We start from the raw sequence: 16095 nt of genomic DNA, 5'->3' as shown, positions 1-16095 counted from the left end.
CTTTCTTAAGAGTCTTGCATAATTGCAAATCGCTCTTGTTGCAATTGCTATGTCTACGGTAAGGAAACAAAATTCACTGTGCAAGTTATAAAAAGTTAGCCTCCCTGCCTAAGCCCAGGAAAAGAAAGAAAACAGTTTATCTCTTCTTCCTTCTCTTTATCACATCACTAGTCCCTCTCCTCCACACTCCCTTAGCCGATCTCCAGATGAATCTACTATTGATCATTGGTTTGTTTTGGTCACAGCAGGTTAAAAGGGCACTGGCTGGGTACCCCAGAAGGCTCCCCTCCAGCCCCCTTACTCAGGAGGTGCCTTCCTACTTCTTAGTTCAGTGCCTGGTTCACAGTTAAGCACTCAACAAATGCTGCTGAATGGACATAACTGTTAAAAAGGACACGCGAAACTCAACCAGGGGAAGCTTCAGAAACAAACATTTGCAGTACACATGATCAGACAGAGAATTAAAATCCATCACCTCTGCACTGTCTGGCAAAGCCACTGCCAAGACCCGACACTGACCTCCAGTCCTGCCAGACACGTGACATTCACACCCTGCAGATTTTGCCGTTTGACTGGTGTAACGGTCTTTTGTTGTCAGAGAAACGCAACGAGTTCAGGTAGGGTTCGGATGCCGACAACCCTCCCGGCTCCCGCTACGTTTCACCCCAATCCTGCAGTGTCAGAGTCGGCAAAAGGCACCCAGACTGGCCACGAGGACCACGTGAGGCGGTGTGGGAAAGGCAGGGTGGTCGTCTGAAGGTGCGAGAAGCACCCAGAGAACCCGTCCGCCCCCACATACCACGTAAGAGGGAACTAAGGGGAGAGGACAGAAGTCACCAGGCCCTGACTTCTGTCCACTGTGATGGAGCCATCACAAACATTCTGCCATGGCTACGGCAAGACAGGAATACAGGGACACCGTCTGCCCCAACCTGCCCTCTGGGCCTGGCATAAGAACGCCCGCGGAGGCCAGGCCATGCAGGCGGGGCACGCACCTGAGGGGGCCCGCTGAGCAGCAGCCGGCGGGGGTGGAAGCTGTCCAGGCGGCCCTCCGCGCGGTTGCCATAGTCCATGTGGCTGGGCCGGGGCACCGTCCACTGCCGGTAGTACAGGGACTGCTCCGTGGATGTCATGGTCTTGCTGAGCAGGGGGCGGAAGGAGCTGGCCCACATGACCGCGTGGGAGGGCAGGAGGGACGCGGCCTTCGGCAGCCCGCTGCCGTCAGTGGAGGTGACCATGTCATACACCAGCTTGGGCAAGAAGACGGCGGGCGGCTGCTGGCCAGCCTTGGCCAGGGAGCACTGGGTGGCCTGCAGGGTGAGCGCGCTGGCGGCAGGCCCCGTGGATGAGGATGACAAGGACGAGCAAGAGAGCTGAGACAAGGAGGTGACTGGCACCTGGACGCTCCTCTGGCTGGTGTCAGGCTGGGGGGCCAGCCCAGGGCTGTGCCTGCTGCTGCCCGACGCTGGCCCCTGGCTGGCGCGGAGCCTCTGCCTGTCGCCAGGGGCCCTGCCTTCCTCGGAAGGGCCGCATGTCTGCTGCCCTGGCGAGGGACCCCCGGGCTGAGCGGAGGTCTCACCACAGAGTGCGGAGCCTGGGGGGAGAGACCGGCGGTCATACCCCAGGAACGCCTCACCCTGAAGCCACAGGCTGCCTGTTTCCGCAGCACCAGCGACCTCTACTTGACAGTGGCTGGGAATTTGTCAGCGAAATGCATCCTTTGATTAGATACGACCTCTTTTGTCCTATGACAAACCCGAGCTCTGCTGTGGGGAGAGCTGGTGGCACCCACATAGTACAACTTGGCCCCCAACACACTGCACACTGCTTGGAAGCCTTCTCCCTTCCCATCCCCCACCCCAGGCGGGTTGTTCTGGGGACCGTCACCCCCTCTGTCACCTCATGGAGCATGAGTCTCCCCTCTGCACCAGCACAGCCAGAACTTCTAGGACTCAACACGCTCTGCTCCAACGCTAGACTACTCAGCTTTCAGGAGGACTCAGGGTAAGGAATGTAGGTGCACAGCAGCTGAGCAAACGCGAGTACCCCTGGCCCCTGCCCCACATGGGCCACGTGGAGCGCACAGGTAAGTGTGAGCGCCCTGGACACTCGGGAGCAGCAGCCCAGTCCCCGTCTGCTATACGGGGTCCAGACCCACAGCGCCACAGGGGGCAGAGAAGACCAAATGTGAGGGTGGTCACCTCCCAGCCGCACTCTGTTCAGCCTGCACCCCCCTCACCACACAACTCAGACAGGCTCCCCTCCGGCCCCTAACTTCCCGCTGGGCTGTAACCCCAGCTCCCCAGTGTGTCTAGACTGAGGTTAAGAGGGCCACGCTGGGACTCCATCTGCGCTCACCTATGGGACCTGTGACAGGGACCCCACCCACCTGGCTGGTTCCCTGTTAGCCACCAGCTGCAGGAGGAGGGGGAAGAAGAGAGGAAACCAGATACACCCCCCACTGTGCTCTGCTCTCTGCATGAACACCCCCCAGCTCAGAAGCTTGCAGCCACTCCCTGATGACAGCCAGGCTCCCAGCCCCACCCCAAGCACCCCCAAGGCCATTCCACATACAACAAGCACCCCTTACACTTTGAGACCCTTACCCTGGGAAGGTTTTCCTGCCTGGAATACCTTCTCCTTGACCTAAAGTGAATACCATCTCCTCCACCTGCAAAACCTTCCCCAGCTGCGATACCTTCTCCTCCAAGGCCCAAAGGTCAGCTGCTGTCTGAAACACGCAATGACCACGCCCCACTGGTAAACACCTCCCACCTGAGACAATCATTTCTTTCTGCATGTAACTGTGACACTCTACATGTGAATATGCGCACAGAAAGAAAACGACAGCAGCCCTACGCAATGTATCCTGGTTTACGAGGAACCATGAATTCTTTGGGAGCTGGTTCAGGTCTTATCTATCTTTAATGCCCGGATGCAGCATAAGTAGGTCCCTGATAAATGCCGGTGATATTGAGCACAGGTCCTGACTGCTCCCAGAGACTCAGCTCCCTGAGGGCAGATACTTGGGGCATCTTATCCACCCCCTTCTCCCTCCTCCAGAGTGCTGTCCACTTTCTCGGTCAGTGAACCCCGGGTACCCCAGCTGCTTCTCCCCAGTGAAGCCTGTGTGCACCTCTCTGCGCCCTCAGACTCTACGAGAAGGCTCTACCTTGCTCCTCTCCTCCTGATTATCCAAATCCGGGGAGCCCTGAGGGCACAGCCCTCTGCCACCGCCCCACACAGGCCACTGCTGCACGGGACAGAGTCTGCCATCTTCCTCCAGGAAAGGAGCCATGGAACCTCAGGGTCTTGCCAAAACTCACGTTTCAGACACCAGTCCAGAAAAACGTTTACTCTAAAAAATCCAGTTCTTCTAAATTCCCTCTCCTTCCAGCTCTAGGCGAAAATAAAGGGTCTCCTTATCAACCTCTGACATCCCCAGGCAACGGCGCAGTGCGGCAGGTCCCCGCCGGAGACTTACCGGAGGCCTTGGAGGAGAGGCAGGAGGACCCCGAATCGTGGGAGCGGGACCTCTCCCTCCTCGCCGGGCTCCTCTTCTCTGAGGTGGAGCCTGTTGTGAACATACACACATTGAAAACACCTGGTGATCACCATCCCGGGCATTCACTCAGCGCTTCCCAGCGTACAGAGCACACACACCTGCCATCTCTCCCCATCCACACACCCGTTCACCCTCCTCTCATCTTCCTGGGGCCCATCTCTGGGGACAGGAGTAAGGTGCAGGGCAGCGGGGCGCCCATAGCTCAGTGAATTCTGCCACCCGAGGGCCGCAGCTACAAGGTGATGTGAGGAGGACAGAGAGAAGGGCTGGGGTCCCGGAGGCCAGGCCCCCACGCAGTACAGAGAGGCAGAAGCAGGACAGGAGTGGGAGAGACGACCCGACCAGAGTCCTGGAGGGCCAGCAGGGGTTCCCAGGGAAAGCACAGAGGAGGGGGAACTCGGAGCAGCGAGGAGAACAGCCATGTGGCCCAGAGGGGACAGGAGCAGAGCACAGCTAGGGAACCCCTAGACTTGGGTGGTGTGGCCACGAGCACAGGGTGTGGCATTTGGGGCTGGAGAGTTGAGAGAACAGTGAAGCTAAGAGGTAGGTGTGATGCTGGTGGCCGAGGCCAGGCAGGTTCACGTTGAATTCAGGCAGACGGTAGAGGAACTGTGGAGTCAGAAAGCGTCGGACACTCCGTTTATTGGAGGCTCACAGAGACGGGCAAAGAAAACCTACTTTTCGCAGTGGAGGGCATGGGGCCAGGACAACCGGCCCCTCATGGTGGCGGTTGACAAAATCAGGAAACCTTACCTTGCAGTGACCTTGCAGTGGCGGGAAAGCGATCTGGGAGAATCACGTCTGAGGGAAAGCACTCATAGCTTTTCATATAGAGACCCATACGTGGCTTTCTGCTACGTGCTCACGCATTAATTGTGCAATGTACTTGCAGCCAGGAAACCAGCGAGCAAGCCTAACACAGCTGTTCCCCGCGCCCCCGCCCCAAAGTGGGCCATGGACTGCCAGGAGCATGAATTCATCCCACGGGGAGCAGGGAGACCAAGACACTGCAATGTCAGGGTCACACATCTGTGAAAGGCTGCCCCAGTGCCAGGAAGTCTGGGCCAGGCCTCTCCATCTCCATTTATGGAGGAGCGCTCGGAGGCTAGGACAGGGATACGGCCTGACTGTCCTAAGTCACCCAGGCAGCAGATGTGGGAGGAAGGGGAGTCCTGGTCATCTGACCCTACACCTCTCTCTCCACTATACGACACCCCACAAAGCACCTGGCATTCTTGTATTAACAGTTTTTATTTTATTCTCACTATACTGTCGGCTACAGCCAATGGCCGTGCACTGCTCTGATTTCTGTGTCCTCTTAAAAAGACAGTGTCGAATTTTCAAGTCTGCCAGTATAACTGGACCATTTTTGTCATCCCAATGATGGGCCCCTACTGTCGGGTTGGTTCTCAGAGGAAATAAGTGAATGAATCGACACCAGGCAGTAGTGCCAGCACCACTGACTTGAACAGAGCATGAACTTGGACCCGAAGAAAATCTGTTTTTCTTCCAATTCATTAAGAATTCTAGAACTAGGAAGAACCTTTTGGGATTCCCATTTTCTTATACCACCAGAAAAAGGGGGGGGGGGAGCCAACTTTGGATTCAATGGGAGATTTGCCATTTCCTCCAAAGATTCTCTTCCCCAGAGCTGCTGGCCCGTGGACTGGCTCAGGACCACGCAGAATGGGGGGGGGGGCAGCTGTCTAGACAAGCGAGGTGGCCTGGGGGGGGGGGCACCGAGGCTGACCTTCTGTCACCAGCTCCTCCTCCTCGTTGTCCGTGCTGCTCGGCTTCTCAGGGTCGCTCTCCAAGCCCTCGTTCCGGGGCCCCTTCTCCAGGGGGACGTCGCCACTCACAAAGTAGGCAGCCAGGCCCAGCTCCTGCTCCAGCGCGGTCCTCACCAGGCAGGAGTTGATCAGACGCAGGTCACAGTATCTCAGAGACCTAGGAGGGAACCGGGGCGGCGCTGACCCCGTGCACTCCCCGTGCGCGCTGTGAGTCTCCTGCCTGTCCTGACACCGACAGAGCCCCAGCCCGAGATGAAAATGGGGCTCGAAGCCCAGCTCGGCCACTTCCCGGCTGGTGAGACCCACCTGGCAGGCTCAGAATGTTTTCCTCTGAAAAGGAATGAATACTCATCACCCTGTAATGTCATGGTTGTGAGATTATATGTAATAATTGGACACTAATTATTCAATCAGTAATTAAAATGGACCAGGGACGGTGCAAGGCATTAGGAACATTAGAATGATAATCGAGTCACAGTCCAACTGAAAATGAGAGCCTACCGAGGAAGACAGACAGCAAGCAGTGATGAGCTATTCAGAGGAAGTGAGCACAGAGGACAGGCCAGTGCAGGGCTCAGGGTGAGCAGAGGGCTGAGGGGAGAGGCTCTGCAACTCACTGCTCGGTGACCCCAGGCAAGCGGCCTTTCATCTGCTCATCCATAAACTGGGAGAGTGATACCACTGCTGCAAGGTGTAAGTGCTACGTTAGAAGTCTAGCACAGGTGCCTAATACAAAGAAGATACTCAGAACGTGCTTGCACAGACTTAAAGAGGTTGTCTTAGTCCGTAGTAAGTTGAGGGATAGAAGAATTAATCTGTGTGAAACAGCTACAACCATAGTCAAACGTTTGGAGCCCCCTTCTCCTGGCCAGCCTTTAGTGGCCCTTGCGTGAGAGGTAGCCCAGTGGAAGTCAGCCAGGCTTTGGAGTCACAGTGCTGAACCCCTGTCCACTCTGGCTACTATCAGTCACACAGGATGACTGGAATAACACCTTTCCCAAGGGTGATGGAGAGACCAAAGTGAAGTAAACCTCATCCGAGAGTGGCCAGCATGAAGCAGGAACTCAATAAATGTCAGCTCCTATTAGTATGTGGTTACAAAAGCACAGACGTGCAAAGGCCCCAGGCCTGGCTGCCTGCCCTCCTCTGTGGGAATGAAGTCAGTCTTTAGAAGCCAACCGGTCACCACCAATCCCAGCGATTGCCTTACGGAAGGCCCCATGACCTCTGTTCCGAGTGTCTGCCTGTCTGTGTGGAGACCCCAGGAGACACTGGGTGGGCTGTGGCTGTCATCTGTTTGGCTGCGGTGGCCAGGGGACACAGCCTATGAGACAGTCAGCCCCGTGTGCCAGAGGAACGGGCTCCTCCAGAGCAGCCATCAGTCACTTGCCCCTGTCCCAGAACACCTCCTAAACCAGGCGGGAACAGCTATCACAACAGCCTAGACCCCAGCGGGAAACGTAGCCCCCCACAAGATGACCCAATACTTCTTTAAATGGAACGGCCATCCCTAACACACATGGTGACCACCCACCCACCCCACCCCCCTGCCATGGGGAAAAACTGAGCAAGGGGTTAAATCCTACCTCCCGCGGCAGCGCCTGCACCCAGAGCCTGGCAAGCGCCCCCACTCCACCCCCAAGCACAGACGGTATCTGTCAGAATTAGATGAAGTGTCCCCAAGTCTCAGACACATTTCACTGCCATCGGCTAGAAAACCATCATCATACAAGATACAAACCTACGGCGACTATGAATGTGAATGCGCCCCCTAGAGTTGGGAAGTAGAAGCCCAGCCTGGCCAAGGCCCCAGAGACGCCAGGGGCACACGCCCTTCTCCATTCACCTTGGTAAGGATTCCCCATGGGGGTCCATCCCACTGAAGATCAGGATGCAGGGCAGGCCCTCCAACTCCAAGTAAGTCTGAGGTCTCCACTCCGCATCCTCAATTTTCTGCCACATCTGCAGATAATCAAGAAGAAGTAAGACCTAAGACGCCCGACACCCCAACTAGCCCAGCTCTAGAGGAACCTCGATGGCCTCCTACTGATGAAGAGCCCTTGCGTTGTGTCGTTTGAGAGAAAGAAAAGCCCTTTTTACTGCAAAGAAGTGGATCACCCATGGAGCACGCTGCCTGGCGTGCAGATCATCTGCTCAAGAAACATCTGCTCACTGACCCTTTGAGTGACAGCACACATCCTCAGTGGTCTCATGTTTTTACTGTGTTTCTCAACATGCTGCTGTGCCTTCATTCCCAGTTCCTACTCAATTCCTGTTTCCATATCCTTTCTAATGCTTTATACATTTTCTATGGCCTGTAGGTTTAGCGAGAAGCTGCTATGAGCCAGGAACTGTGCTAAATAAGTTTGGGGACTGAGACCTTTGGGGATGGTTCCTGCTCTCTATCTCCTGGGGGAAGAGCCAGCTGACAGCGAACACCAAAGCAGCCCAGGTGTGGGGGAGGGGCAACTTCCTGAAAGGGGATAAGATCGAGTCCTGCAGGCTGACAGTTATCAGCTAAGCAAAGGAGAATACACATACACACATACCCAAAAAAAGGAAAAGACAAGTCAGAAGTCTGAAATAGCAAGACTGTGCTTTGGAGAAGCAGCAAGAAGGTAGCCCTGACAATTTGGTACCCCGGACTGAAAGATGCAGGTAGGGACCTGGCAAGGGAGGTAGCTGGACACCCCTCCGCCTCCCCTAGCCCCTTGGACACGCCTCCGCCTCCCCTCCCCCACCCCCCTGAACACCACGTCCCACCCCCCAGGCCTCCGTCACCCCTCCTGTCCCCAACCACAGCGCCCACCTTGAGCTGTTTCACAAAGTGCTTCCCGATGGTGATGCCTGAGCTGGGGTTGCCCAGGATGATCTCAAAGTGCTGTTCCAGCGCCAGCCGCGCCCGCACGTGGGCCAGGCGCTCGTAGGCTACGGCGGCCAGTGGCGAGCAGGGCACCCGCAGCAGGACCATGAGCCCGTGGCCACAGGGGCACTGCTTGGGCGCGTTGATGAGGTTCTGGGTGATCTCCAGCGTCTCCACCGATGTGTAGTTCTTCATCCGCGAGAGGCCGCTCACGGCCATCATGGCGGCCGCATAGTGCTGCACCAGCACGAAGGTCCTGATCACAGCGCTGTGCAGGCGGGGGAACCTGCCACAAGGAGAGACTGGCCGTGAGCCCACACCGCGCCAACCGCAAGGACGGCCGCTTCACACCCGGGGAAGGAGGACAGGCCTTCGGACGGCAAGTAACCCGAGATGTCCGTGACTCCCAGATTACAGACGAGCGGCGTGTCCTTTTGAAGTTGGTTGTTTGGCCCCTGAAACAGAAGCCTTCCTTAGACGGCGTGTTGTAAACTGCTCTGCTGTGTCCCGCCGGGAAGCACAAGGACAGGTTTGTCATTGCTGGTATCTCTCTGGCTGCTCAGTGAATATTTGCTCAGTGAATGAACAGATGAATAAATATAATAAATGCCTAGTCTAGCAGCTAACGCACATATCAGATTGGGGGGACCGTCCCCAGGGCACATCAGTGCCTTCACTAAGTACGGTAAGTGAACAGTTCATAGAAATGGGACTAAATGGGATTTGCTTTAAGAGTGGATTACAATTCAGGATGCATCCAGTGAAACCAGGAGTCCCTGGGTTATGCTTTAGCAAGCCATGGTTACCCTAGGTGTCTTCACACAAAGGTGGGTACCCCGCCTCTCCCACCACCGCACACAGTGAGTGCAGCTCTGACCCCGGTGTCACAGACCGCAGAACACCAAGATCACTGTGTTTCTTGGCAGGAACACAGAAATTGACATCCAGTTCACACACGATGCTCAGTTTATTTAGCTGGTATGAGTCCCATAACTAACTGCCTTCCGGAACAGAGATCAAGTAATTCCTTGACCTACAAAGGAGTCTCACTGCAGCCACGCCACGCCTAGAGCACCACAGGGCAGCTGATGTTTTCCCTCTTCGTTCTCAGGGGCCCACAGGTGCTTTACCCTGTCCCTGGGTCCCTGGCCGTGTGGTGCCCAGAAAACAAGGAGGACAGCATCGAGAATACTGTCTCCCCACCCCATGTGACTGCCTTAACTGTGGTGGCCCCTTGTCACCCTGAGCAAGGTAAAGGGCAGGATGTCACTCGGGCAGAAGCACCCTCTCCTCCCCGTCTCTGACGTAGTGAGAAGTGTCCGCTCTCACCTCTGCTCAAAGGACAAGCAGCATGCTCAGCACTCAACCTGTGTTTACTGTCAGGGAAGCAGGGAGTGGCAGGAGCAGAGCGAGGGCCAGTGCCGGGAACCTCGGGGACGGAGCTGCGAGGGCCTCTTCCCTCAGCAAGTACAGGGGTGCTCTGCTGCCCACCCAGGGCGGGAGGACGGGCCTCATTAAATTCATCACAATCAAAGGGCTGAAAGAGGTTTCATTTCCCAAAGGGCGCTATGGGGAACACAGCTCCCAGGAGATACTGGGATGCCCCACACTCCAACGTCCCCCTGAGATTTACAGCCTCCGGGCACACGGATGGCTCTGAGGATGCTGGTGACATAGAAACCCTTTTGTTAAATGTAAGGTTTTCTCAAACACCTTTGACCACAGAACTCCTTCTGGCCAAGAGCTATTAGCATCCGGCCAAAGCAGCACACTGTGGAATAGTTTGAAAAGTACGTGTCTACTTCAAACCCGTGTGGGCAGTGAGAAAAACGAGGTGCCATGAGGGGAGGCAGCCGAGCCCAGAGCAACACCCTTAACTGCTGGAGAGCCCACTTCTTTCCATCAGTCTGTGAAACCCGGCCCGGCCTCACAGCATGTAAACCGTGTGACACCAGCAATCATGTGACCTCCCTGGGCCTCCGTCTCCTCATCTGTAAAAATGGCAGCATAAAAATCTGCCTTGTGCCTGACCATGCAGTGGCGCAGTGGATAGAGCATCAGACTGGGACAAGGAGGACCCAAGTTCAAAACCCCAAGGTCGCCAACTTGAGCATGGGCTCATCTGGTTTGAGCAAGGCTCACCAGCTTGACCTCAAGGTCACTGGCTCAAGCAAGGGGTCACTCGGTCTGCTGTAGCCCCCTAGTCAAGGCACATATGAGAAAACAATCAATGAACAACTAAGGAGCTACAACAAAGAATTGATGCTTCTCATCTCTCTCCCTTCCTGTCTGCCTGTCCCTATCTGTCCCTCTATCTCTGTCACAAAAAAAAAAAAAAAAAAATCTGCCTCATAGGCCTGCCATGACAGGGTTAAAGGGCACACTGTCGAGTCAGACTGGCTCTGCAGTCACACCTGAACCTGTCACTTATGAGACGTGTGGTCTGAGAAAGCCATGGTGTCTCTCTGAGCCTTCCTGTATTTGCACAATGGGGACAATATCAACAGGGCTCAGAGAGGGGTTGAGGCATACATAAGGTCACGAAAGTAAGGCTCTTGGGACAGCAAATGGCACAGAACCACCACTCGGAAGATGGTGCGCGGAGGAGCTAAGAACTGAAGTAGGCCGGAATTGTCACTGTCACCTCCTTGAGACCTTTCAGTGTCTTACTTTCTGTTATGTTGCCCTCCTCTTGAGTCTCAAACACGCAGTCTGACACTCCAGCATGGTCCTGCCCGTTCTCATCTCTAAAATTCTCTAGAACAGCACAGAGATATCCCTGGCCCAAAGTACAAGAAAGAAACCAGGTCGCTTTGCTGGAGGGACTGAGTCACCCAGGAAGGGGGGGAGACCTTCCTCGAGTCCCCTGGCTGCACCCACCTCAACTTGCCCTTGACAACTGGGCATTTTTAGGAACTTCAGGGAGAGGCATGTACCTTTTCCCCAGGGCAGTGACCATGGCCTCAAAGGAGCTGTCGTATCGGAGCAAGGGGAGGCTGTGCCCCGAGAGGGTCGACTCGATGAACTCCGACAGCCCGAAGTACTTCTTGTTCTCTGGATACAAATCCACCCCCTGCAACAGAGAGGCGCTCTGGTCACCCAAACATCACACTTGCAGAGACTGACCGGGTCCCGAGTGAGGAGCCCAGATGACCTGGGCCGACATCTGATCAACAATGTGCTCACTCTGCCATCCCCCAGATGATGGTTTGTGCATTTCTTTCACTGCAGACACAGAGCACAGAGAACTCTGTGCCCAAAGGAGAGCACGTCCCCACCGGTCAGGACTTTGCCCTTCATCCGACCCCAGTGGGGTTGCCGAGAAGAAAACCTGCCTTTATTTATTTATTTATTTATTTATTCATTTTTGTGGCAGAGACGGAGAGAGTCAGACAGACAGGAAGGGAGAGTAATGAAAAACATCAATTCTTCCTTGTGGCTCCTTAGTTTTTCATTGATTGCTTTCTCATATGTGCCTTGACCAGGGGCTACAGCAGACTGAGTGACTCCTTGCTCAAGCCAGCAACCTTGGGCTCAAGCTGGTGAGCTTTGCTCAAACCAGATGAGCCCGCGCTCAAGCTGGCGACCCTGGGGTCTCAAACCTGGGTCCTCCACATCCCAATCCGATGCTCTATCCACTACACCACCGCCTGGTCAGACCCGCTTTGTCTTCTTTAACGTACAGCTTTCACTGTTAAAACTGCCTCATTCCAACAATTTGAGCTAGTTTGAGGAACAGTCAAATCAACTACCTTGCATTCTGCTGATACTGAAATCAACAGAAAAAAAGAATACCTTTATCTAACCAATGTCCCTCATGTGTTGACACAAAATTCCTCCCAAACTAAGGTCAGAGCACAGCCACACTGGGGAGGTTGTTAAAATTACAAAGACATGAACTTTACCCTTAAAGAACCCATGGTTAAGTGCAAGGGCACTGGAGCCAACCAGCCTGGGTCACACCCAGCTACACCCCTTTCCAGCTGCACGGCTCCAGGCAAAGTGGCTTCACATACTCCCACCCCCATCTGCCTCATCTTCCCCAGGTGAAAGTCAGAAACTGTCCTTAGCACCTACGTCTTAAAGGAGTTCAAAGCACTAAAGGACAGAACCAACCCGGTTCACAGTCAGGGCCACATAAATAAGTGCCGTCACTGCCACGGGTTCCGAACCCACTGGACGGCAGGCAGCCATGCTCGGTACACAGGTTCCATGGCAACTGATGAACTGAAAACTCACCAGGTTTCACGGCTATTCAGTGTGAGGAAGGAGATTCTGAACCTTGCTGCTGAAGGACGCGGAGATAGGACAAATGGGAACGATTCTAAGATTTCTAGACAAAACCCCATCTGTTCTAACACGGGGAAGCCAATGGATGCATTTTGGGAATGTTCCTAAAGATCAAGAAGGGTTGAAATCTAACCTTGGGTCCAATTAAAGACCCAAGGAGTGGGAATCCACTTGACCCCTAAGCATTCTACTTTATCAAGGTCTTTACTACAGAGAATTTCTCCCTACGCCCCCCGTGGTCAAGGGGCACCAGACACAGCAGCTGGTGGCACTCACATTACTGTAGGCGGCAGGCCAGTGGATCTCGTTGTAGGGGCTGATGAGGGTGTGCTGAGTCTGCAGCGCATAAGGGAAGGAAGTCACGTGCAGTGTCACGATGTTGGGGGCCTCCTTCACCTCCCTGCAGTTGAGCAATCTGTCCACCAGTCCCACGGATGGGTCACTTTGGGAGTAGAGATTATGAACAGCGCTACTGAGGGAGAAAAAGGGGGAGACAGGACCATAAGTGGAATGACTAATACTAATTTATAATCATCCAAGGATCAAGCTGTTGACTACACGTAGAACTGGCCCTCCACCGACACTGCCAACCAACGAAGCTTATGTTCTGACCATGACGAGGAAAACACATCTTGAAAATGACTGTACTGCAGGCACCCGTTAGGGACGCCCCTGCTGCTCATATTTTGACAAACTTGGAAGAGGCACAGGATTTATCAAGAATTGCCTGCAAGGAAGATGGCCCGGGCGCTGGGGATGGCTCCTTGGCCTCTGCCCCAGGTGCTAGAGTGGCTCTGGTTGCAGCAGAGCGATGCCCCAGAGGGGCAGAGCATCGCCCCCTGGTGGGCGTGCCGGGTGGATCCCGGTTGGGCGCATGCGGGAATCTGTCTGACTGTCTCTCCCTGTTTCTAGCTTAAAAAAAAAAAAAAGAAAAAAAAAAGAATTGCCTGCAAGGGACACAACCCAGCCCCTCCTTTAGGGCACAGGGTCTCACCCTCTTCTCCTTGGCCCAACCTGGTTGTTACCAGTTTTTTTTAATTCTTTTCCCTAAAGGCCTACGGAGTTTAAAACGATCCAAAGAAGATATAAAATGGCAAATAAATTCTATACCAAGTTTAAAAGGGTAGGAACGGAATGGGAAGCATTTTGGACGAGGAGCCTGCCCAGGGGACAAGCACAGCTGAGCCTGTCTCCAGGGGCAATAGCCTCGGCATTATGCGCCTGTAAATCTAGGGGAGTAATAAAAACCAGTTTTGCCTTCTGGGCGGCAGGTAGCCATTCTGAAACACCCTCAAAATAAGTATTCAAACTATAGGTTTTTCTGTAGTTCAGGATGTTCAAACTCCCCTAAGCCTATATATACATGGGCCCTAGAACGGAAACCCTTTATCTGGGTGATCATTAAGGCTCTGGACAGCCTTAAGCCTCCGAGTCTGTGCCAAGTCGAAACCTTCCTCCAGGATCTGACCCAAGACCTTCCTTTCCTTCGCAGCCGCGTCGGTGCCAGGGTCTAGGCGTACACCCCCCGCAACGCCAGTCTCATGGAGATGACTGATCCTTACACACTCTTGGGAATCCTGCCAGACTCCAAGCTGGACCTGTCTGAAACTCACCTGGACGTTCCTCTAAATGGAGTGAAAGCACTCCTGAAGGGTGGCGGAGCTCGGACCCACGGTGCCAGAGTCAATGGGGCAGCCGGCAGGAAGGGTCCGGGCTACGCTGGTCCCTGTTGGGGTCCCTCCCCTGCACCTCCCTGGTGTTCTGCTGCTGAGTGAGGTCCAGCAAACGTGCCTCAGTGTGCAACTCAGGGGCCTTCGTTCCAGGCCACACTGCCGCCACCACCGCCCCACGGCACCCAGCCCTGTGACGCTGAGCACGATGCTCGCTCCGACCAGCCTCTGTCCAGCCTCTCTCCCCACAGGGTACCTTTCAGAGGCTGCACCAGCTACCCCAGAGATAACGTCCAGCTCGGAAGTTCCAAAACATGCCCAGGGCATCATCTGCCTACGGACGCCAAAGCCCCACGGCCCTCATCTTCAGAGGCTGTGCCCACAGTCCCGAGTGTCCCCCCTACAGACTATTTCAAAGAAGAAACACTTCTCCCCTGCCACGTGCCAAAGTCACTCTGACCTGACAAGATCCCAGTGGGCGTGGTCGTGGATCAGGACAAAGAGCGTGTGTGGGTTCTGGAAAGAGTTCTGTAGGAAGGACTTAAACTTGGTCTGTGCCTCGGCGTCTAGCTTCAGAACATACTGTTCCGCCCTCTGCTTGGTCACGTGCTCCTTTTCCAAGCCGAGCTCCAGCAAAACCCCTGCGACACAGTAAAAACACAACGGGAGGTATGCCACATACACCTTCACCATTTTCATTCACAGCTGATGAGCCTCTGTTTCCCAGCCGGCACTGTGCTCGGCCCCGAGGCTACAGGGACGCCTGAGATACCAGTGAGTCAGGGGCAGGCTGCTACACAAATGACTGAGGTGACACTGATTGTGCCTGGCCAGGCCCAGAGACAGCCCGACAGCCTGGCGTCTGCTCAGCAGATGCCCTGGGACACAGCAGAGCTGGCATCAGGAAGCAGCTGATCCCAGGCACATAGCAGAAGGGGAGTGAAAAGAAAGTCCCATGCCCCTGCAAAATCACCTCCCAGCCTGAATGTCACGGGCCATAGGGTACTGCAGAGTGAATCCTATTAGACACTGACTCTCCGCGTATTTCATATTTAGTCCCCTTGAAAGAACAGTAAAACTACGTTCAAACAGGATATCAGCCTATAGGTCATTGGCCCATGTGGGACCAAATGAGAATTCAAGTCACGGCTCTCACTTTAACAGAGTACAAAATCTCGGGTGACTCGTTACCTCTCAGCATCAGTTTCATGACCTACAAAACGAAGGTGACGATTCTTGTGCTTCCAAGTAACAAAGACTGCTGTTCAAATCCCAACCAGAATGCAAGCAGATCGAAGCTTCCCCGTGCAGACCCCCTGGCTAACCCCGCAGAGCCATACCTGAGTGCCAGATGTGGAACAGGGTCTGCTGGTAGGTCACTTCCGAGGGTGGGATACAGATCAGGAAGTCCACCTTCTCGAAGGAGCCCAAGTCCAAGTTCTGAGTGCTGGAATCCGCAATGGAGCACACGTGGGAGAGGAGCTTCTGGGCCACGGCCAGCTGGAAGGGCCGGATATGGTGGGGCTCCAGGCTGGACCCTGCAACCAGAGCCCCTTGTGGGTGAGGCACCCGGGCGCAGGCGGCCGCAGCCCCGGACCTCTGCCAGGGGACGAGATGTGCCCGCCTCGTGCACAGGGTCCCGGGAAAAGGAAAACATGGCAATATCGACCGAGTGCCCGCTCTGGACTGTTCACCTTGAGCGTCACCTCACACACCTGTCCCAAGTTAATTATCAAAGGGGCAACAGCGCTCGGGGAGTGGAAGCTGTGACCCACTCCACCCAGAGGAGACAAGGACAGCATCTTAGGGAAGCTGACCTGAGTCTGGACTTCGGAAGAGGCTGCAAGTTCTCAGGAAGAAAGGAGAGGCCGTGCCCCTCAGGAGCTAAGCATGAATAAATAACGCAACAATGCATCC

At 54.8% G+C, this 16095-nt stretch overlaps 1 protein-coding gene across 4 annotated transcripts in view; it reads right to left on the bottom strand.

Moving 5' to 3' along the window:
• GREB1 (growth regulating estrogen receptor binding 1) overlaps positions 1-16095 on the bottom strand; it is a 122599-nt gene that overhangs the window by 18218 nt on the left and 88286 nt on the right. For 2 of the 4 annotated variants that reach the window (XM_066386094.1, XM_066386091.1), the window contains exons 14-22: positions 15519-15716; positions 14639-14819; positions 12785-12980; positions 11155-11291; positions 8165-8504; positions 7202-7317; positions 5316-5512; positions 3485-3574; positions 996-1594 (exon numbers count right to left, since the gene is read on the bottom strand). In XM_066386094.1, the coding sequence (XP_066242191.1) occupies positions 996-1594; positions 3485-3574; positions 5316-5512; positions 7202-7317; positions 8165-8504; positions 11155-11291; positions 12785-12980; positions 14639-14819; positions 15519-15716 (2054 nt within the window). Of the gene's footprint in view, positions 1-995; positions 1595-3484; positions 3575-5315; positions 5513-7201; positions 7318-8164; positions 8505-11154; positions 11292-12784; positions 12981-14638; positions 14820-15518; positions 15717-16095 lie in introns of those variants that run through there. The other 2 variants (XM_066386092.1, XM_066386095.1) reach the window with 2 other exon arrangements.

This window comes from Saccopteryx leptura, chromosome 5, assembly GCF_036850995.1.
Source record: "Saccopteryx leptura isolate mSacLep1 chromosome 5, mSacLep1_pri_phased_curated, whole genome shotgun sequence".
Lineage (NCBI taxonomy): Eukaryota > Metazoa > Chordata > Mammalia > Chiroptera > Emballonuridae > Saccopteryx > Saccopteryx leptura.
The sequence above is the reverse complement of the archived record's forward strand: the minus strand, read 5'-3'. Positions and strand labels throughout refer to the sequence as shown.